Source organism: Nicotiana sylvestris, chromosome 4 (genome assembly GCF_000393655.2).
Source record: "Nicotiana sylvestris chromosome 4, ASM39365v2, whole genome shotgun sequence".
Taxonomy (NCBI): domain Eukaryota; kingdom Viridiplantae; phylum Streptophyta; class Magnoliopsida; order Solanales; family Solanaceae; genus Nicotiana; species Nicotiana sylvestris.
In genome coordinates this window covers 62,172,355-62,196,884 of record NC_091060.1, presented here as the reverse complement: position 1 = coordinate 62,196,884, position 24,530 = coordinate 62,172,355, and the positions used below count along the sequence as shown (strand labels likewise).

The window sequence follows — 24,530 nt, the reverse complement described above, 5'->3', positions numbered from 1 at the left end:
CAAATCACGTAATGATGGATCGAAGTAGGAATAAATCCGTATCGTATTATAGAGAAAGATTGTACTGTACTCCCTTAGAATCACGATTTCACGTTGATGTAGTTTTATACAAAATGTTGATCTACATTCTTTACTTAGCAAGCCTTAGCATCCCACTTTGAATAAGATAAGAGATCTCTTAAATTTGAGAGTTCCATCTGTTACTTGTATCTAGATATAAGCATTTTAATGACTAAGCCACTAAATGTGACACCTTATCATAAGAATTATGAGTTATTAATTTGGACAAGGTTTGCTGCCACGTTGGGTTCCTTAGTCTTATCCAAAGACCTTAGTTAATCATCCACCAACTCCTTAATCAACATTTTTAATCCTCCACTAATCTAAGAATTAAACAATTACCTACATAGTTAAGAATTATCACAAATTACTTAAAATATTACTCACTTTTAATACACCTTATACACCCTACTATCATGGTCATGTGGTATCTTGTGTGGCACTAGTCCATAAATACCGGGTATTATAGCTCGGACCGCATTTTATCTCAAAATGACAACTTTCGACAAAACTCATTTTCTTCGATTCGCTTACCCTCTCACCTTCATGAATTTACTTATTACTTGTTTGAGATAAGATAATATTTTTAACCTCAAAATAATCTCATTCCGAGATTTCATCAATTCACTTATGGCATACTTTCACGTATGAAAACATGGAGTATAACAAATTAAACGCTTTTAGACTAAAATGAAAGCTAAAGGTGATAATAAATAGTCAAAATCACCACTTATCACCTCCCCCAAACATAAGCTTTTGCTTGTCCTCAAGCAAATAAGGTAATTCCTACCTCCACAAGTTAAGAGCTATTCTAGCTAATCTAAGGTGCATCAATAACACATCATTTGGGACCAACAATAACCCACAACACTTATGAATTATCAACAAGGCAATGATTTGAATTTTTAAGCACAAAAAGTTCTAATGTGACACTTGAGTATCAAGAGTCGACTTTATTCATCAAGGAAGCTCGTTCTTTCATGTAGGTCACTGTGTATCCCAAACTTCTCCTCCTCTACTTTCCGTTAGCATATCTCACTTAAGAATGTAGCACCCAATTCAACGATTTGTGAAACGTTCACTCATCTCTCTCAAAAGAATGTAACAAGTACGGCTCTAAGTACCATATGTTTGCCCCTCATGTAAATCACCACTAATGTAAGTTCACTCGGCTTGAAATCGCGTAGGGCTTTTTCGGAATGTATTGAAAGCTTTTGGACTAAGGTTAGATATGTTGGAATAGAATGGGTTCATCTTTCCTTAAGCACTCCATCTTCTCTTTTTGGCTCATGTTTTGCCAACTCTTTGAGGCATTTTCTTTTTCCTTAGGGGAACTAGAAAGACTTAGCATCACTCTTTCTTGGTCATGATGTTTATTTTCTCCTTCTTTGTTTTCTCCATGCTTTACATCGCTACTTTTCTTTGAATCCCTTCAACTCTTACAACTTATTCACTTTCTTTTTGCATTTTTCTTTTTATTCTATCTTTCTTTTTCTTTGCCTTTCCTTTTCTTCATTTCTTTTCTATTTTTGTGCCTTGATACCTTTTTCAATTCCTCATCTCTCCCCCAAACTTGGGTTTTAGTCAATTGTTTCCCAATAATGTTAAGGAAAGCTCGGGTGCCAAGAGAGGGTCACTACAAAATGGGTAAAGGCTTGAAACATGGTTATCAAATGAGAAAGGTTTTAGGCCCAAATGAGTTGACTAGGGATAACATCATTGGTGGGACATGAAAAATTTCAAGCGGGTCAAGGAGAGCCTACAATCACTGCATCTTTAGCTCCATCGAACATCTTCACCAGCTCACGCAGTCCCAACAGCAAATAGGCTCTAGCCAGGCGTCCTCCTTCATTTCCCTCAGCGTTCTGGCAGTTTTCAATCCTCTGGATGAACTTCCTTTCCAATTCCACTAAACCCCGCTCCAAATACCCTAGTCGCTTGTTGGCGCTGACATCCATATCTTTCCATTCTTCAATCAACTTTTGATGGGCTTCTTGAATCTCCCGGTGCTCACTTTCGCATTCCCGTATCCTCTTTCGCAATTGGTTGTACTTGACCTGTGGTTCAGCCTTTTCATCGATGATCCTGTGACCTCGAACAAACCCAGGTTAGCCCAGACCATTGTGATTATCCTCCAGCCATCCCGAATAGTATGGGGTGCAGCCAGTATGGTATTTGTTGGGCTCGATAGTATCTCTTCCCATGATGATCTTGCAATGCCACATATGCTGAGCTTCGCACTTATAAGGACTGTCATCAGCTTGGAAATCAGCCCGGAAGTGACTTATCTTGTCGACCCTCGGTATAACCTGCTTCCTACCAGCCTGTCTCATGACCTAGAGGGGGACATAAGGGTAGGTTCCTCTTAAACCGATCAGTATCAGAAACGGTACGTCCCTGGATCGGGCGATGAACTCGTCAGTAGGGAACCATTCGAACATCCATTGTATTTGATCCTCAGTCGGATTTTTAAACAGATCCACCCATCCTTTGGCATCTTCTGGTTGAGCAAACATGTTGGGCATGTAGTTCATTCGCCTTGGTTGAAGGAAGGCTATATGATCGTCTCAATCTCTCTGCTGAATCTCTTGCTGATATTCACCCCTTTGGAGATGCTCCATAAGCTAGAGCTGGAGTAGCAAGTTGCAGCCTTCGAAGTGTAGGGCTCCTTGTTGACACTTTTCCAAGGCTCTGTACATTTCTACAACGATCATGGGCACTATGCTAAAGGGTTGCCTGCCAATTCCCTCCATTAAGGTTTTAGTGACCATAGCTAGCCTGGTGTGAATCCTTGCTTTCTTTATAGGAAACACTATCAACCCCAAGAAGCAGAACATAAAGGTAAAGACCCTTCTGTGGATATGCCCCAATGAGGTGAGGGCGAATTCATCTGGGTAAATGTGGTAGGACTTACTATGGCCATACCTTTCGTATAGATAGTCGAAAGGAATGTAGGAATCCTTCAAACAGGTCAAGTCTGTGTTTTTCTTTAGTCCCATCATTTTGAGAAAACCCCTACCCTTGCGATTTTCCGGCATAAGCAAACTCGGAGTCTCCCACGGAATACCAGCTAGTCCTCCTATTTCCTCAAGAAGATGTGTCATCTCAATCTCCCCGAAGCGAAACACAGACCTATCATAGTCCCAGAACAGAGTAGCAGCTTCTATGATTTTGTTGTTGGGTTGGACCTCCAGGAGAGAAGGCAAATTTCCTAGGTATTTCCGGACAAGAGCCTGATCACTGGAGTGAAGATCCTCCCACCAGCTTAGCAACCTTGGGTGGATGTTGGTGACCATGCCAAATCTGGGGGCTTCGTGCCTTATTTCTGGAAAACAAAGTGTTAGACCCTTACCCTGCCGGACTCGACTATTTAAACCAATAATTAGCATAAGCAGCATTTAGTTCTCTAAATAAATGCACAGAATATGGTAACGTCCGTTTGGGTTCCCAGGAAGCCCAGTGGACTTTGGACAAGGCTATCTTAAAGAGTCATTATGTGGACAACATAACTGACTGGCTAGGTTTTGATAATGATGCATGCACAATTGAATAGAATAGGGTTTCTATAAGGTATTAGACTGGTACCCTTGAGCGTACAACTCAAGAGGGAAAGGCACGGAACTGTCGACTACACCGCTGATCGACTGGTTTTACCGTAATGCGCCTTTGCCAAATTTAGGGGGTAATGATATCGGAAAGGCGCAACCACTCATTATAAGCGTTGCTATGGTATTTTGTTGGGCACGAGTGGAATATATTGTTGAATATGCAGTTACAAGAATGAAACAAGTTGTCATGTATTTGCACGTTCATAAAGTAATGATTACAATAATTACACATAATTACAACAGTATTAAAGGAAAACAGTAAAGGAAAGCATTAAAGAAAAGAAACAAGGAGCCAAGTCAGTTTCGTTATAGAAGAGAAATAAAGACATTAAATAAAGGCAATAAAGAAGCAGTAAAGTCACAAATAACATGAAATGGTAAAAGCCTAAAAGAAATATCCCCAGTAGAGTCGCCACACTATCGCGCCCCCTTTTTCTCGCAAAATCGGGCTTGTGACATTTGGGAGGACAACTCGTTCCCTCTTGGGAATTGGGTTTTGGAACTTGAAGAGTCGCCACCTAATGATTAAGTGCATTAGGACACTAAGAAGGGTTTGAGTTTGAAGAACCAGAGTTTGGGTAAGGGCTAGAAATTACCTCGAAGGGAACATAAAAATATAGCATAGACAGATTCACAAAAAGAAAAGAAGAAGAGGAGTCATAAAACATTTTAAAACTTTTTTTTTTCAAAAACCCTAAATCGAAGAGAAACAAATTTTGAAAGAGAAGATTGGGGAAAACGTTTTTAAAATTCCAGTAGAACACAGATACAGCATAGATCAAAGAAACACAACCAGAGAAAACCTCGAATAGCTTAGGGTTTCAGAGAAACCCTAGAAATGAGAAAGGCTTGGAAGAAAATCCGATCCTGAGTCGAAGAGACTCATATTGCTTGAACACGCCGGAATAATGGCCGGAGAAGCCATAGATCTACAGATCTGAGCAGGATCTGAAGAGAGCCATCGAAGTCGGGCCTTAAAACATCGAACATCCAAGGTTTAATGGTGGAGGGGGGTGAGTACCAACCATCCATGCCCTGAGAAGCCACGGATTCCGGTGGAAACATGGTAGAATAAGGTGGGAGATTGCTAGGGTTTCAGAGAGCTTGAGAGTGTTTTGAGAGAGAAGGGTTTCAAGGCGGTGGGTCAGGTGCGAATGAGGGGTATTAGGGTAGTAATTTAGGTTTAATTATGGAAGGGCGAGTCTTGGCCGTTGATTTTGAGTGATCAACGGTCCAGATTTAAGTGGTAGGTGGGGAACGGGTTGGGCCGTTTGTAATTGGGTCGTGGGTTAGATCCAGATTAAAACTGGGTTGGTTTTAATTTGGGTGGAATTGGGGTTAAAATTGAAAGGAAATGAGGCTGTAATTGAAATAGAAATAGGCTAAATGTTAAATAGCCAGTTTTTCTTTTTACTTTATAAAAAATAGTAAAAATGATTTTAAAAGCAAAGTAAAAGTCCTTAACCAATTAATAATATATATGTATCAATTTAAAAATACTGGAACAAATTTTACAATTACAAAAATCCTATTAATTTTAAAATAGGCTATAATTGCAATTATATGCAATTTAGTCTTTTAAATACCAAATAAATTTGTAAAAATGTACAAAAAATTTCTTAACTATATTTTGGTATAAATATGGGAGTAAAATAAATTATTCACCAAAATTGATGATTTTGGGAATAATTATGGATTTTCTACTGCTAAAATAGATGGTAAATTGATTTTAAAAACTGTTAAAAAGATCGGAAAAACACTAAAACACTTGGGTATGCATATGTATGTATATATATGTTATTTTGAAAGTATTTTGTACATACAAATACATAGGAAAAAATTGGGTATCAACAATATACACATGGTAGTAATGCATTGATGATTGAAACTGGAAAGGGTGAATGAAATATGGTAACGTCTCCGGGAGACAGCTTAGCCGATCGGGCTGTGATTAGACTCCGCTCAAAGAAGCGGTGGCAAATTGGATAATGATGCAATAGTGTGGGATGCTCCAATCTAAAATTTCTGAAACTATATGAAAATCATGTGAACCTCCTTATATTGTTGACATGGTTCTTATTTGAAACTTTGTTATCTTTATGATTTCCTCTTTACTCTTATATGAAAGTTCTTTATAACTAGATGATGTTTAGTTATACATACTAGTGCTATTCGATGGCACTAACATCCCTTTTGCCGGGGGCGTTACATCTTTAAATGGATGTAGGTGTTTCTATAGCAGGCAGTGTTGGTCGCAGCTAGTGTCGCATCATCCTTTCAGCTGACTTGGTGAGCCCCACTTCTTTTTGGGGTCCTGTTTCATCTGTTTATTATGTATTTTGTATTTTGAGGTATAGTCATAGCCTTGTTACCAGCATTTCCATATTACATTACTCTTCAGTTGTGTTTAAAGGCTCTGTAGACAGGTTGTGGGTAGTGTCGGGTATTGGAATTAAAGTGGAAATATTGATGTGTGGCAATGATGTGTAAAACTTGTAATATCTTCAAAATTATGAACGAAGTTGTTAATAGAGATGAAATGGAATTGTTAATGACAAGTTTATAGAATTTGATTAATGGTGTACATTTCCTCTTTATTCAAAGGCGAATTTGGGTAGTATGAAACCTAACAGGCTTGCTCAGTCGGGTTTACTCAGTTGAGCGCCGGTCGCGCTCCTCGGATTTTGGGGCGTGACAAACTTGGTATCAGAGCCTAAGGTTTCAAAGGGTCCTAGGATGTCTCGGAGCCGTGTCTAGTAGAGTTCTTCTTATCGGTGTGTTGTCGACCACATCTATAAGTTGGAGGCTACATGGGCATTTAGGAATATTACCCTTCTTCAACACTCTAGATCGTGCGATAAATCTTGACTATAAGATTGTCTTCTAACTCGTACGTTGAGATTCGAGATAAGTTTAAACGTTCTTTCATCTATTTCAAGTAATATTGTCATATGGAATGACCAATGGGCAAATGACTGAATATTAAGGAGATGGCACATGTATCATGTTGAACAAATGGTACGGATATATGAGATACGTACATAGTACCAGAAGCATACTTTATATGAGAAAAGTGTTAAAATTGATCACCCACCTCCAAAGAAACATTGAATTGATAAGTGATATGTAAGCTTGGATAGCATCTGTGGGTAGTGTGAGAAGTATGTAAATGATCCTAAGGTGTAAAAGAAAATTTGTTGTATAAGCATGTGATATATGTAAGGCATGACTAGGAGAGTAATGACAAACATGTAGGTCTCTCACGGGAGAAAAGAAGTCATGAAATGAGAGTCAATTGAACTCATAACAAGAAGACCCTTGTGCTATGAATGTTATAAGAATCCCATAAGTGTATGAAGTTGTGTTACACTCCTAAAGAATATTGATATGAGGAATTGGAATCCCAAGCCCGTGTGGCTGAGTAAGAGCAGAGAACTTATGAGGTTAATACCATTGTGACTTCAATCTCCCTAATAGTCGAACATATATGTGAGGGATAGAGAAATGAAACAAATGTCCATAAAGTTGCTAAATTCAAGACTTGTGTCAAAATCCGGGACATTTGCCCTAAGTGGGGGAGGAAGGGCCATAGTAAGTCCACTTAAATACAACGAAACAAGAGTAAGACCATGTAGCTATGATGCTTGAATATTTTGTTGAAGACATGCGTAGTCTAGAAAAGTGATAATTGATAACGTGATTATCTGGAAGGATATGCTAATGATAGACCACTAGTACCCCCCCCCCCCCAAAAAAAGGTGGAAGGTTAAGGAATGTAAATTCTTCATACAGGGCAATTTGAATGATAAGGTCAATGATCCTAGAAACTAAGAGTAGGTTTGTAAAAGGGTTCTATACTTGTTAGAGGGCCAGGGACAATGCAACCCAAGGAAGTACTATAGATCAAAGGTGAAAGTTTTTCGAGTTTTTAAAATGGGTTAACCATGGAATTGCAATTCAACAAAAGTTCCAAGACATTAAGAAAGGCGGAACGAGTGGGAGAAATAAATGTGATGCTATAATAACCCAAGAGGGTATTTGGGCTTGATGGAAATCTTACAAGCAAATAAATGTTAAGTGATATGCGGATGAATACACTTTCCCACGGATATCCTAACAAGAGTTAAGAGGTGAGCGGGATGAAATAACTAAGGGAAAAGACCACATAACATAAGGAAGAGTGCATGGCTATTCACTATCTAGGAAGAACTAGGCGAGAAAAAATGGGGAGAAAACCTATAAATTGAGATGGTCATGGTTATCATAAAATATCTTGTATCAGAATGGTGGACTCGCTTAGAGCATAAGTGTTAATAAAAGTTATAAAGGACTAACCGTAATGCAACCAACTTGGGTGATACTGAATATCAACTAAAGGATCTAGAGACAGTTCATGTCTACATACAATGAAAAGTGAGACTACTAGAGGTAAAGCTGTGGTGTGATAAACTCACTAAACCAGGCACAATGATATTACAAGTTCACGGGAGGTAGACAAGTATGTGGCACAATAATGCTATCAATTATGCACTATGAGCAAAATAGAATGGGAATGAATATTCCAGTTAAAAAGTAAAGATAGTACCAGCATATTGTCCAGGCCAAAGGGCGACGAAAAAGGGGAAAGACAACACAATCTACCCAAGGGGTAAATGAAAGGTTTAAAATAGATTGAAAGGGGATGAACACTTGTTACAGACCAGACATGTTTAACATGGTAACTCTTAAACCACAATATCAGGGAACTCTATTGGTAGCTACAACACGGGGAATGAGGTGAGTTACTCATCGAGGATAGAATCAGGTGGACTAAGTCTTACACTTAAGAGTAAAATCAAAAGTCGTTGTTGAAAAATTGAGGAGGATCTCAAGTTTCAGAGAATGCCCTTCTCGGGCCAATGACTCTTCCTAAATTGTATACATATAAGGGGTGTTGATATGTGTTTTGGGCAGTGTTTAACCGTAAAGAGGGATCGTGAGAATATTCACAGGGGAAGTAGTGTGGTTTCTTAAATTCTATAAGGCACATATGGGGAGAAGAGGTTGGATAAGAAAAGGCGGAGCACAATATTACCTTACATTTGATGCAATGTCATGCAGGTTGAGGGTATTAGGTAAGTGTGCAGGCTAGAAGATGTTATTCCTTTGAAATAAAAAGGTCCTATAAAAAAACTCATCCAGTAATGTCTTTTGTTGAGAGTTTGGAAGAGCAAGTTGCAAGTTTTCACAGAAGATGGTAACCATATCAAGGAAATTATTGAAAAATTCAATTTCTAGGAAGTCATATGTAAGAGAAATGTGATATAGATGGTTCGCTATTGATGCAACATGGCCAGGTGATCGCTTATGCCTCTAGGAAACCCTAGAATCTTGAAAAGAACTATCCAACCCATGACTTAGAGAGCTTGCAGAAGTGGTGTCTGCACTAAAGATTTGGCAACATTATTTGTATGGGGTGCATGTGGATGTATTTATGGACCATAAGAGCCTTCAATATATTTTCAAGCAGAAGGAGTTGAATCTCAGGAAAAGAATATGGCTAGAGTTACTCAAGGACTATAACATTGATATTCTCTATCACCCGGGAAAGGCCAATGTTGTGGTAGATGCTCCTAGTTGAAAGTCCATGGGAAGTTTGGCTCATTTGGAGGCATATCAGAGGCCGTTGGCTAGGGAGGTTCACCAGTTGGCTAATTTGGGAGTTCGCCCTGCGGACTCTAATGAAGGAGGGGTAACTGTGTAAAATAGGGCTGAATCATCGCTCGTGGCAGAAGTGAGAGAGAAGCAATTCAACGATCCATTGTTAGAACAACTTAAAGAGGGGATTCATAAACACAAGACCACAGCTTTTTCCCTTGGCATGGATGATGGTACCCTACGGTACCAAGGCCGCCTATGTGTTCCGGATATTGATGATCTTCGGGGAAGGATCATGGCAGAAGTTCACACTTCCAAGTACTCCGTGCACCCAGGTTCTACGAAAATGTATCATGATCTCAGGGAATTTTATTAGTGGAATGACATGAAAAGGGATGTGGCGGACTTTGTGGCTAGATGTCCGAACTGTCAGCAAGTGAAAGTCAAACATCAAAGACTTGGTGGATTGGCTCAAAGCATAGAAATTCCAATGTGGAAATGGGAGATGATCAACATGGATTTTGTGGTAGGGTTGTCGCGCACTCCGCCCAAGTTCGACTCAAATCAGGTAATCATGGATCGACTCACAAAATCAGCGCACGTCTTGCCAGTTAAATCTACCGACACGGCGGAACAGTATGTTCAGTTGTATATCAAAGAAATATTCAGGGTACATGGCACTCCTGTGTCAATCATTTCAGATCGAGGGGATCAGTTCACAGTCAACTTTTGGAAGAAATTTCAAGCAAGGTTTGGGTACGCAGGTAAATCTTAACACAACTTTTCATCCTCAAACCGACGGGCAAGCAAAGTGGACTATTCAGACGCTTGAGGACATGTTGCGTGCTTGTATTCTTGATTTCAAAGGAAGCTGGGATGATCATTTGTCACACATAGAGTTTGCTTATAACAACAACTTTCATGCTAGTTTTCCAATGGCACCATTTGAAGCATTCTATGGTATGAGATGTAGATCTCCCATTGGGTGGTTCGAAGTTGGAGAAGATGAATTGATAAGGCCAGACCTTGTGTATCAGGCTATAGAGAAGGTTCAGATTATTAAGGAGCGGTTGAAAACTATTCAGAACCATCAAAAGTCATATTCGAATGTTCATCGAAGAGATTTGGAATTCAAGGAAGACGATTGGGTATTCTTGAAGGTTTCCCCCATAAAGGGTATCATGCGTTTTGGAAAAAAAGGAAAGTTAAGTCCGAGATATGTCGGGCCAAACTGAATCAGTCAAAGGATTGGTCAGGTGGCGTACAAGCTTGACTACTACCTGAGATCTCATTAGTATCCCCGATGTTCCATGTGTCCATGTTGTAGAAGGTAGTTGGAGATTCATCCGCTATTGTACAAATTGAGACTATTGAGGTTAATGAAGAATTATCGTACGAAGAAATTCCATTTGTCATCCTTGATAGGCAAGTCCGAAAGTTGAAGAAATAAAGAAATTTCCTCCGTGAAAGTGTTATGGCGAAACCAGCAAATTGAGGAAGCCACTTGGGAAGTTGAGGAAGAAATGAAAAAGAGGTACCCCCGTTTGTTTGAATAAGCTCTATGAAGTTGTTTCACATAATTTTGTATTGATTGTTCAGCTAATGTAAAAGAATTACTTTCTAATTATATGTTCATTATAGGGTTATGGTTGGTGTTGTTATGTCCTATTGCGTCATTTGATCACATATATGTTTTTGCGGTGTGTTTCTGGGATTCTCTGACAGGTGGATAGGCCCAGTTACAAGGGAAACTCTGCCAAAATTTCTGAAAAATTTGGGAGTTAGTCAAAATTTGGGAGTTAAAGATGTGTGAGAAAATGGTTAGGTTATGATATGTATTTGGGGACAGACTCTACTCCGCATTTGAGGACGAATAATCCTAAGGGGGGGAGAATGTAAGGCCCCGGAAAATTTTTGCTAAGTAATTTAAGATTTCGAGGTGCCATATAGGCTAATTATAATATTGTATGCTATTAACATGATGGATATCAATTGAATATGATAATAAGTGTATAAAGCATATTATAAGTGATTTTCAGTCTAAGGAGAGGCCTAAGTCTAAGCCAAGTTGGAAAATTTCATAATGGGCTAAAGTTGTGAATGAGTACGCACAAGACCTCACTTTGGACAATCATATCTCCAGTTATATAAGGTTTTGTGTGATGCACAATATATCAAATTAAAGCACTTTGAGTCTAGTTTCTGATGCATCAAACCGTTCATCATTTGGAGGTGTATACAGAAAGTTATGACCATTTAACTGGGCATATGTCATATGCACGCCCAGGTGCGCAGCGGAAGCGCGACCGCGCATATTAAGGAGTATTCTGCCTCGTGAGCGCGGCCTTAGCACGGTCATTAGCGTGGGCACGCTAGTAGCAGACCTCTAAATACCCCAAGACCGGGTATGGAGAGTCTCTAAGTCATTTTTTGAGCTAGGGGTTGCTCTATCAAGGGGAATCCGTCCCATACTTCCCTTCTATGATCCAAGGTAATGCTTTTGGAGTATTTTGAGTTGATTACTACTCCTAAACACTTATATTAACAAGAATTGATCTTGAAAATCCATAGATTCCCATTCAAATCCCTAAATTGATCAAGAACACTACAAGTGGGGATTCTCAAAATTCTTACTACAAGAGGTATGTCTATCATCTCTAACTACTCTATGGTGATTATTTAGGTATGATATATACGTTAGAACTCATGGGATGGAGATTGGAAGCCATATGTGCCTAACCTAGGTTGTGTTGGTGTTGTAGAGATTGTGAGATGGGTTATTGAGTTATGATTCTTGGGTGTAATAGTATTATATATACATGCATGTACAAATTAGGTTTGTGGGAAGATTGTTGAACATAAATAAGTAAAGATTGGGTTGGGGAATGAAGGAAACCTTGAAAAGAGATTTGAAGTCAAGATGCTCAACTAGTGTTTGATAAAATGCTCAAATGAGCTGAAACAATGAATACCTTCCTAATTTGTGTTCAATTCTGTTATGTCTCAAGTAGATTGGGATTGCTAGAATTTCCGGAACGTCGTAGTAACTTAAGGAAAGCTTAAACAAGGTATGTATGGCTAAAATCCCATCTTTTAGAAATCGAGCTTCATCGATGTTTGTGTGAATATGGTAAGATTAAAGTTGAATTGTTGCATCAATTGTTATTTTACATGAATTGGTGTTGTAACCTTATATGCGTGAAAGATGTGTCTCAACATGATCAACGTGCTATCTTGATAACTTGAAAGGGGCAAAAGGTATGAATTATGTATTGAAATGCTTAGACCTTAAATTGAGATTGAAGATGCATATATGTGCCATCTATGTGAAGTCTTATCTATGCTCACAATTTAAATTGCTCTTGTGTGCACCTACTGTCCTAAATTACAAATCTAACATTGAAATTGGAAATGATGTGAAATGTGGCCTAGTGCCAAATATATGACGTGATAGATGTGGCCCCAAGTACCTTTAAAATGACATATGTGTAACCAAAGATTGGAGTGAGATGAATAATGGAAAATGGTAACGTCTCGGGGATGCGGCTTAGCCGATCTGGCCGTGATCGGACGCCATTATATATACACATGGTGGTAATGTATTGATGATTGAAACTAGAAAGTGTGAATAAAATAATGGTAACGTCTCTGGGAGACGGCTTATCCGATCGGGCCGTGATCGGACTCCGCTCAAAGAAGCGGTGGCAAAGTGGATAATGATGCAACAGTGTGGGATGCTCCAATCTAAAATTTCAGAAACTATGTGAAAATCATGTGAACCTCCTTATATTGTTGACATGGTGCTTATTTGAAACTTTGTTGTCTTAATGATTTCCTCTTTACTCTTGTATGAAAGTTCTTTCTAACTAGATGGTGTTTAGTTATACATACTAGCGTTATTCAATGGCACTAACATCCCTTTTGCCGGGGGTGCTACATCTTTAAATGGATGTAGGTGTTTCTATAGCAGGCAGTGTTGGTCGCAGATAGTGCCGCATCATCCTTTCAGCTGACTTGGTGAGCCCCACTCGTTTCGAGGTCCTATTTCATCTGTTTATCATGTATTTTTTATTTTGTATTTTGAGGTATAGTCGTAGCCTTGTTACCCGCATTTCCATATTACATTACTCTTCAGTTGTATTTAGAGGCTCCGTAGATAGGTTGTGGGTAGTGTCTGGTATTGGAATTAAAGTGGAAATATTGATGTTTGGCAATGATGTGTAAAACTTGTAATATCTTCAAAATTGTGAACGAAGTTGTTAATAGAGATGAAATGGAATTGTTAATGACAAGTTTATAGAATTTGATTAATGGTGTACATTTCCTCTTTATTCAAAGACGAATTTGGGTAGTATGAAACCTAACAGGCTTGCTCAGTCAGGTTTACTCGGTTGAGCGCCGATCGCGCTTCTCGAATTTTGGGGCGTGACACAAACCACCCAACCGGCGACCGACACTACCTACCATACAAAGCCTCGTAGGGAGCCATCTAAATGCTCGACTGATAACTGTTGTTGTAGGCAAACTCTGCTAATGGCAAGAACTGATCCCAAGAACCTCCAAAGTCAATAACGCATGCTCAAAGCATATCCTCCAAAATCTGAATAGTACGCTCAGACTGTCCATCCGTCTGATGATGAAATATTGTGCTCAACTCGACCCGCGTACCCAACTCACACTGTACTGCCCTCCAAAAATGCGAGGTGAACTGCATACCTCGGTCAAAAATGATAGACACAGGCACACCATGAATACGAACAATCTCTTGAATATAGATCTCATCCAACAGCTCCGAAGAATAGGAAACTGCCACAGGAATGAAATGTGCTGACTAGGTCAGCCTATCAACAATAACCCATACTGCATCGAACTTCATCTGAGTCCGTCGGAGTCCAACAACTAAATCCCTAGTGATACACTCCTACTTCCACTCAAGAATCTCAATCTTCTGAAATAAACTACCACGTCTCTGATGCTCGCACTTTACCTGCTAGTAATTCAAACATCGAGCAACATACGCAATAATATCCTCATCCTCCTCCACCAATAATGCTGCCGCAAATCCTGATACATCTTAGCGGCGCCCGGATGAATAGAGTACCGGGAACTATGGGCCTCCTCTAGAATCAACTCACGAAGTGCATCCACATTAGACACACAAATACGACCCTACATCCTCAAAACTCCATCATCTCCAACTATAACCTGCTTGGCACCCCCGTGTCGCACCGTGTCCCTAAGGACAAGCAAATGAGGATCATCATACTGTCGATCTCTGATACGCTCAAATAATGAAGAATGAGTGACTATGAAAGCTAGCACACAGCTGGGCTCAGAAATAACATTGCCATTCTGTATCAACACCGCACCAAGTCCAATATGAGATGCATCACAATATACTGTATATAGTCCTGAACCTATGGGCAATACCAACACTAGCGTCGTAGTCAAAGCTGTCTTGAGCTTTTGAAAGCTCGCCTCACACTCGTCCGACCACTTGAACTGGGCACCCTTCTGGGTCAACCTGGTCATCAGGGATGCAATAGATGAAAACCCCTCCACGAACCGACGGTAATAGCCTATCAAACCCAAGAAACTCCGGATCTTTGTAGCTGATGTGGGTCTAGGCCATCCCTTGACTACCGCAATCTTCTTAGGATCCACCTGAATAACCTCTACTGATACAACATGACCCAAGAATGCAATTGAACTCACCCAAAACTCACATTTCGAAAACTTAGCATATAACTGACTGTCCCTTAGAGTCTAGAGAACGACTTGAAGATGCTGCTCATGCTCCTCTCGGTTGCGGGAGTAGATCAAGATATCATTAATGAAAACAATCACAAAGATATCCAAATAAGGCTTGAACATTCGGTTCATCAAATCCATGAAAGATGTTGGGCATTCGTCAACTCGAATGACATCACTAAGAACTCATAATGCTCGTACCGAGTACGAAAAGCTATCTTAGGGGCATCGGATGCCCTACTCCTCAACTGATGGTAGCCAGATCTCAAATAAATCTTCGAAAACACTTTGGCACCCTAAAGCTGGTCAAATAAATCATCAATCCTCGGCAATGGATACTTGTTCTTGATGGTGACTTTGTTCAACTGCCCATAAACTATACACATTCTCATCGATCCATCCTTCTTCTTAACAAACAACACCGGCACACCCCAAGGCGAGACACTAGGTCTAATAAAGCCTTTATCAAGAAAGTTTTGCAGCTGTTCTTTCAATTCTTTCAACTCGGGCGGGGCCATACGATACGGCAGAATAGAAATGGGCTGAGTGCCCGGAGCCAAATCAATGCAAAAGTCAATATCCCTATCGGGCGGCATACTCGGTAGGTCTGCAAGAAATACCTCTAGAAACTCATGAACAACGAGCACATAATTCATAGAAGGAACCTCAGCACTAGAATCACGAACATACGCCAAAGAGGCCAAACATCCCTTATCAACCATACGCCGAGCCTTCATATATGAGATAACTATGCTAGTAGAATGACCAGGATTCCCTCTCTACTCCAAACGAGGCAATCCCGACAATGCCAAGATCACGGTCTTGGCATGAGAATCCATGATAGAATGATAAGGTGACAACCAATCTATCCCCAAAATGACAGCGAAATCCACCATATTGAGAAGCAGGAGATTTACGCTTGCACCCCCAATAACAACCACACACGAATGATAGACTCGATCTACCACAATAGAATCACCCACCGGTATAGACACATATACAGGAGCACTCAAAGAATCATGAGGCACAACCAAATAAGGGGTAAAAAGATGACACATAGGAATATGTGGACCCTGGATCAAATAGAACTGAAGCATCTCTACTATAAACTAAAACCGTACCTGTGATAATTGCATCGGAGGCCTCAGCCTCAAGTCTGGCTAGAATATCATAACATCGGGACTGGTCCCTACCACTCTAAACTATATCTTGAGGACGCCCCCTGCTGGATGGCCTCCACCTCCAGTTGCCTGACCTCCACCTCTAACGGCCTGACCTCCACCTCTAACGGCTTGACCTCCACCTCTAACACCTCAACCCCTACCTCTAGCTAGCTGAGCTAGCGGTGGAACATCTGGTGCTGGAACCATAGCACGAGACCCCTGATGTTCAGAACTACTCGAGGCTCGAGGGCAAAACCTAGCAATGTTCCCCGGATCACCACATGTATAACAAGACTTCGACTGCTGAGACTGCAGACCCTGAAACTAACCTTGACGGCCTGAGTAACCACCATGATAACTCTAGAGCGGAGGAGCACTGATAGGAGCTAGTGGTACGCGGTACGAATGCTGATCAGAATATTGCACATAAGAACCACGGCCACCTGGAGCACCGTGAGAAGCCTGAAGTGCTGAATGAAACGGCCTGGGAGGATGGCCCCTACCAAAAGAATCCCTGCCTCCAGATGAGGCACCACTGAACCTGCTAGAATAACGGGGCCTTTTGTCAGGCCCCTGACCACTCCCTTGCAATAGAACTATCTCAGCTCGCCTGGCCACATTGGCTGCATCCTGGAAAGAAATCTCACTCCCTGTCTCCTTAGCCATGTGCAATCTGATAGGCTGAGCTAGTCCCTCAATAAACCTCTTCACCCTTTATCTCTCTCGGTGGGAAGTATAATAATATCATGATGGGCCAAAGCAATGAATCTGGTCTCTTACTAAGTGACAGTCATAGAACCCTGCTGGAGACACTCAAATTGCCTCCAATAGTCCTCCCTTTGAGTGATAGGAAGAAACTTCTCCAGAAATAGCTGAGAGAACTGATCCCAAGTCAAAGCAGGCGACCTAGCTGGCAAGCCAAACAATAATCCCTCCACCAAGTCTTGGCGGAACCTGACAGATGAAAAGCAGTGAAGTCGACCATATTGGTCTCCACTATCCCCATATTCCGAAGAACCTCGTGACAGCTGTCCAAATAGTGCTGGGGATCCTCTGAAGATGTACCGCCATAAGTAGTAGTGAAGAGATTGGTGAACATATCCAACCTCCACAAAGCATCAACAGACATAACTTCTCCATCACCAGTCTGAGCCACAACACCCGGCTGAACTATCACAACTGGCTGAGTTGTTGGAGTCTGAAACTAGGGAGTCATCTACTCCAGAGTGCGAGTAGCGGGAGTCTGTGCTCCTCTCCCAACCTGAGAGATGGCTGGTGCTACAGGAAGTATGTCTGCCTGGGCGACACTCTCCATAAAGCCTACTAGACAGACCAGAGAAACCTAGAGTACCGGAGTAGCGATGAACCCCTTTGGGACGAGCTGGCCCTACTGGAACGGTCTGGGCTGGAGCCTCATCATCAAACTCTATCTGAGGCTCCGCCGCTGGTGCTGCTGCTCTGGGCTGAGCCCTGCCCTTGCCTCAGCCTCTAGCACGACCTCGTCCTCTGCCCCTCGTAAGAGCTGCCATTGGGGGCTCGAGCTGCTGTCGCGCCCCTTTTTTCCCTCTTCGCATCGGAAAATCGGGTTTATGACATTTTTTATGTATGGGACAACTCATTCCTTTTGGGAACTGGATTTGCATTTGGAGAGTCGTCACCTAATGATTTAAGGTGCATTAGGACACCTATAGGGTTCATTTATAAGTTTGTTTGATAACCAGAGAGAGGGTAAGGGCTTGAAATTATTCTAAGGAGAAGGTGTTAAGTACCCCTCAGGATCCACTAGTGTGGTTCCCGGCGAGACACTTTTTTGTGAATTTTGTACAATTAGCAGATAGACAAATATAGGCTCAAATAGTAGGGGATTTAAGTTTGAACACATAAGAGTTTGAAAATAATTATTAAAAGGTGAATTTTGAAAATGAGTTACAGCTCTACAAACACTTGAGAATATAAAAGGGAGGAGGGAGGTACTAGGTTTATTTACAAAATGGATCACATCAATGTGATACCGGTATGACACTCCTCAAAAGAGGGGATATGTCACACCTCCTTTTCCCGCACCCGCGAGGCGCGTAGGGAGTTTTCTCCAATTGAAGGACAGTCGAAACGGGATTTATTTATTTGTTTCAGAGTCGCCACCTGAGAATTTTAAGGCGTCCCAAGTCACCGGTTTTAATCCCTGAATCGAGGAGAATATGACTCTGTTTGTTATTCTGCGAACCAGAAATCCTGAGTAAGGAATTCTGTTAATCCGGAAGAAGGTGTTAGGCATTTCCGAATTCCGTGGTTCTAGCACGGTCGCTTAACTATTTTTTATTTTTGGCCTTAATTATCTTGATTTATTAAATATATTTTAATTGCATGATTTTATTACCGCTGTCGTTTAGATTATTTACAAATTAAAGATTTTCTTGAAACGAATCACGCGTACGTATATTCGCCTTATACATTTTTATAGATATAAAGAATCGTGTCACGCATACGTGTACACAATAAAATTGACCATATTATATTTTTTATTAAAAATCATATGCTCGAGATTAAAAATAAAATTAAGAACATCATCACCCTTATATTATTAAACAGTGAACTGCACATCTCGGGTTATATGAAATTATTTTAACATCCTCGGAGAAATCCCTTTTATTGAATATTCGCTCGAAGTTGCGCGAACGCATAATCCGAATTTGCTTTTAAAAAAATAATCAGGTTACGCGAACGCATCCCTAATCGCGCAAAATATCCGTAATGGTATTATGGATTTTCCACAAATTGTTTATTATATCCACACATTTTTATGTGAAAATCATGAGAAATTCCCATTTAAGGTGCCCTTAAATTCTTTGAAAAGAATTCACAATTTATTAAATGTTTACCGCTGATTATATTTTTTTACGTGTGAATTATATTCTTTCGAGCCATTCAAATTTTTAGGAGTAAAAGTAAACAAAGTGTGATTAAGACTACCATTTTTCTCGTAAATACAATATATATATATATATATATATATATATATATATATATATATATATATATATATATATATATATCCAAAAATGAATTGCATATGAAACTAAAAAAAATGATTTATGAAAGGAAGAGATGTTTTCGAAGAATTTTCATTATTTTCATTTAATGCAAATTCTATTTCTACATACCATTGATATAAAATGTTGCAATTCGTGCTTATACATCTCATCTCATTCTCATATACTTGTTTTTAATCTAATAGGCGAAATTACTTTAATTAATTATGCTTATGATTGAGTTTGGGATATATATATATATATATATATATATATATATATATATATATATATATATATATATATATATATATATATATATAATCAAACCAATTTGATTCTCAATCTATGTGAATTATTGCTAAACACTAACTTTCGCATTGTATAAATTCCTAGGTCATTTGTTATTAAGAAAGAGAACAAGTTTTCTTGTTGACTTAATAAAATGATATTGCATACAACATTATTAGCCATATTTTGACATTGTGAACATAGCGGATTTTATTAATGCATCTTTCAACTATTGATTATAAACATAACCATTGTTATGCCAAAATATAGCAAATTGCAACCAACATCATCTAGCTTTAAACCACAACTAACTAACTAACAAAATAAACTAATAACGTATTTTTCCTTGATATTTCCATATTATGCTATACCTAACTAACAATACCATAAAGTTTAAATAATGGCCAACTTTCTGCCATGTTCCCTATTTTGACAATTCAAATATAACTAAACTAATGAGATTTCGAAATGGATAACATTATTACAAAGTTTTTATACAAATTTCAAAATAAGACAATTAACTTATAGCCATCGTGTCGAACTCACTACTAGTTAACCAACATGAAACAAAGCTGAAATTTAAACTAATGAGCTTAAACGAATAGAAGACAAAATTACAATTCAAGCTTCATTTATTTGTCATGTTGAAGCTCTTCACAACATGAGTTTAAAAGATATGTACCTGGAAATGAAGGTAGAAGGAGTAAATTTCAGCAATAATAGCAGCAACAAAACACCGGCAGAATATACCAATAACACAGCAAGTCTGAACAAGACCCGTTAACCCAGATGAACAGTGACAGAAACTTGAGAAAAATTTCAGATTTAAACCGAACAATATCCACAAACAAACAACGGATAGATTCTAGAAAGATAACATTTCAGATTTCAGTTTCTTTCTTCTGTCTGTTTCGGATTCCTATTTCTGATTTTTCTGTTCAGTTTTCCTCTCTTAATTTCTGATCTCTTTTTTAAAATCTGAGTTCTTTTCTTTTCTTCAAAATCTCTTTCTAAAACTGATCTTTTCTCTCTTAAAATCTCTCTCAAAATCTCAGTCTTAAAATCTGTCCCCAAAAATCTCAGTCTTAAAATCTGTCCCCCAAAAATCTCAGTCCCAACTCCTCTATTATATAACTCATTCCCCTAATGATGTCCGGACCCCCCCCCCCCTTTTGTTATCTAAGGCAGATTTTCCCTTAAAATCTACCACTGAACTGCTTTTTCTTATTTAAACAGCACTAAGGATACCTTTCCTTTATTTTCAGCATTCCATTACCCTTTGTTTCCTATTATCCCATTAAATTATAGCCACTAACATTCCATTATAAGCACACTATTATTATTACATTACCCTACTGTTTCATTCCTCAAATACCCCTGAAAATCCCTTAATATTACTGTTATTACTGCCTCAGACCAAAACTGCTTAAACCTTAACCAAATTATCTGAATTAAACCTGTTTAGCAGCTAATAACCAATTCCTAAATCAAACAAACATTCTGTCTTTTCAATGATAGCTAATTGATCCAACACCCAATGTCTAATAGCTAATGGACAAAACTAAATTCAGATTGAACACTGAACTTGTACACAAACATATTAACAATACATAGAACTTAACAGAACAAAATCTGAATTGAAATTGAATTTAGCATAAGTGCAGGGGCATTGTCAGTATATGCATTACCTGAAACTAACTACCCAGAAATCAATACACACACAACATCCATTTGACGGACTCATTGATTTACAAACAAACATGATTTAAAAGACTAATTAACTGACTATCTATAACAATTGTCAACAAACAATAGGTAAACAGATTGTTTCAATCAGTATTTATCATAAACGAGAATTCATAATATAACTAATCGACGAACTTAATCGAGTCGATTACTCACATTGTAAATAATCACAACCAACAGAAACAGTTTCATATTTTGATCATATAGACGGGTATGAGACAGAATAACAATAAAAGATGGGAAAATTACACAGACTAATGAAACAAACATAAAATACACGTAGAATACACAAAAGAAATAGAAAAAATACCTCTGAATCTTCAAATTTATTCAGACACAGACTCAACTTGGACTCGGACATTTTTTAGGCTGAACAGACCTTATTCGAAGTATTCTCAGTTGAGAATACCTCGATTAAAGTATCTTAGACCTCAATCCTTCACTCGAATCGGAAAAATTCCAAGATTGGAAAATTTTTAGGGTTTCAGATTCTTGGATCTTAAATCCGAACACTTCTAGGCAGATTCGAAGGGAACGAAAGATGACACAAGGGTGAGGGAGGCCTAGGGGTCATTTGGTGTTAGTTTGGAATGAATCTGAGTGAGTTCATGTTTGGTTCGAACCTTCAAAAGAAGATTCGAAGAACTCTGAGGTGATTCGAACCAAACCAACACCAGATCCATAGCTAGGGTAGTTAGGGGAAGCTACGGTGTTAATTTGGGGACCATCGGAGGTGGTTGAGTTTGGATCTGAGTTTGGCTCGAATCTTCAAATGAAGATTCGAGAACCTTCAGGAGGATTCGAGCCAAGTGGCTAACATATTTGGATAGAGGATGGTCAGGGGGTTCCGGGGTGTTAAGGTGGTGACCGGCGGCGTTGTTGCCGCCGAGTTTCAGGCGGTGGGGAATGAGGGCGGCTAGGGTTAGGGGTATGTTTGAAGACGATGATGAACAGGAGAGGAAGGGGGGGTGTTCAGTTAGGGGGGTCGAGGTAAGGATTTGGGTTTATATAGGGGTGGGGTGGATTGATAATGATCGTTAGATCAAGCAGAATGGATGGCTAGGATCTATTCACTTAACCAAACGATGTCGTTTGGTTTAAGTTGGGGGACGGGTTGAACCGGGTACTGGATCGGGTAAAGGGTTACAGGTAAGGGGGTGAGATCTCAGCCATTGGATAGATTTGATCCAACGGCCCTTGATGAAATACGACCAAACGCTGTCGTTTGGTTCGTTTGAATTGGACCGGACATGGGAGTATTGGGATTGGGCTGTGGGGGGTTGAAATTGTTAGGGCCTGATTTTTGTTTAGGATTTTTGGCCCAGATCTGTTTTGCCCATTTAATTTCCACTTTTTTTTTAATTTCCAATTTAATTCTTCAATTATTAAAATCCTAATTAAAATTATAAAAACTAAATTACTCTTACAAAATATTAATTACTTTTAACAACTATTAACACATAGACAAAACATTAATCACACAGTGAAACATTTAAAATAGAACCAATGCATATTTTTTGTGTTTTTATTTTTAAATCAATTATTAAATGCATAATTAAATCCTAGATATGCATGAAACATGTATTTTTATTTTTATTTTGTTTATTTAAAAAAAAAATTTACGGACAAAACAAATAATTAACAAACACCACACAAATTCTAAAAATTGCATACTAACAGAGATTTGTTTTATTTATTTTTGATTTATTTTGGAGTTGTTTTCGTGAGGCAAAATCACGTGCTCACAGCTGCCCCTCTTTGCGCGGAAACTCGAAGAGTTTTCGTGCAAAGATAAAGTGAGCGGATACGAGCGATTTTTGCCCGTTCAAGTACTCCGTGGGAAGCATTTTTGAAAGATTTGACCGAACCTCTGCTTCAAAGGTTTCCTAAATATCCTTGGCTATAAAGGAATCAGGTCAATGTAGTTCGGGAAGTTTTGGGTAGCTAGGACTACCGTGGGACTGTGATGTTACTGCTGTTTCGTGCTGCTTTTACTGCTTGCTGACCTCCTTATTACACCTTGCTTTAAAGGTAATACAAAAAGCTAAACTAGACTATGGTACATGAATTATAAAATCTTATCTGGATCATGCCCTTGCGTTTCTTGTTGTCTTGATATCTTGGTGACTCTTGGGCATTTGGCTTATTCCGCATTCCCTTTCATTGTGTCCCGTATTTTCTTTCTCTGTTTGGGACTCTTGTTGTTTCCTGCTGGGGACTATGTTGGACTCCTCTGCTTTATTGACTCTAAGTGTGCTCCTTTCTCATATGAGCGAGCTTTTGATTTCAATGCTTCAATTATATTATCTTGTTCTCCAGGTGGGCGCCTGACTTCTGTTGCTTCAATTCTTCATCCTCATTCTCCAGGTGGACGCCTGACTTCTTCTTAATTTTTTTATCCTCATTCTCCAGGTGGACGCCTGACTTCTTCTTAAATTCTTTATCCTCATTCTCTAGGTGGACGCCTGACTTCATCAATTTTTTATCCTCATTCTCCAGGTGGACGCCTGACTTCTTCTTAACTTCTTCATCATCATTCTCCAGGTGGACGCCTGACTTCTTCTTAAATTCTTCATCCTCATTCTCCAGGTGGACGCCTGACTTCTTCTTTTTCTTCATCCTCATTCTCTAGGTGGACGCCTGGCTTCTTCTTAAATTCTTCATCCTCATTCTCCAGGTGGACGCCTGACTTCTTCTTAAATTCTTTATCCTCATTCTCCAGGTGGACGCCTGACTTCTTCTTAAATTCTTTATCCTCATTCTCCAGGTGGACGCCTGACTTCTTCTTCAATTTTTTATCCTCATTCTCCAGGTGGACGCCTGACTTCTTCAATTTTTTATCCTCATTCTCCATGTGGACACCTGATTTCTTCTTTATCTCTTCATCCTCATTCTCCAGGTGGACGCCTGACTTCTTCTTAAATTCTTTATCCTCATTCTCCAGGTGGACGCCTGACTTCTTCTTAAATTCTTTATCCTCATTCTCCAGGTGGACGCCTGACTTCTTCTTCAATTTTTTATCCTCATTCTCCAGGTGGACGCCTGACTTCTTCAATTTTTTATCCTCATTCTCCAGGTGGACGCCTGATTTCTTCTTTATCTCTTCATCCTCATTCTCCAGGTGGACGCCTGACTTCTTCTTAAATTCTTTATCCTCATTCTCCAGGTGGACGCCTGACTTCTTCTTAAATTCTTTATCCTCATTCTCCAGGTAGACGCCTGACTTTTTCTTTAATTCTTCATCC

General features: G+C 39.4%; 1 protein-coding gene across 1 annotated transcript in view; it reads right to left on the bottom strand.

Annotated features, from left to right (window-relative positions):
* Positions 1 to 16,998: 16,998 nt before the first annotated feature.
* LOC138889602 (uncharacterized) overlaps positions 16,999 to 24,530 on the bottom strand; it is a 28,723-nt gene continuing 21,191 nt past the window's right edge. Inside the window, exon 2 of the mRNA XM_070172933.1 lies at positions 16,999 to 17,173. Within this exon, the coding sequence (XP_070029034.1) occupies positions 16,999 to 17,173 (175 nt within the window). The remainder of the gene's footprint in view (positions 17,174 to 24,530) is intronic.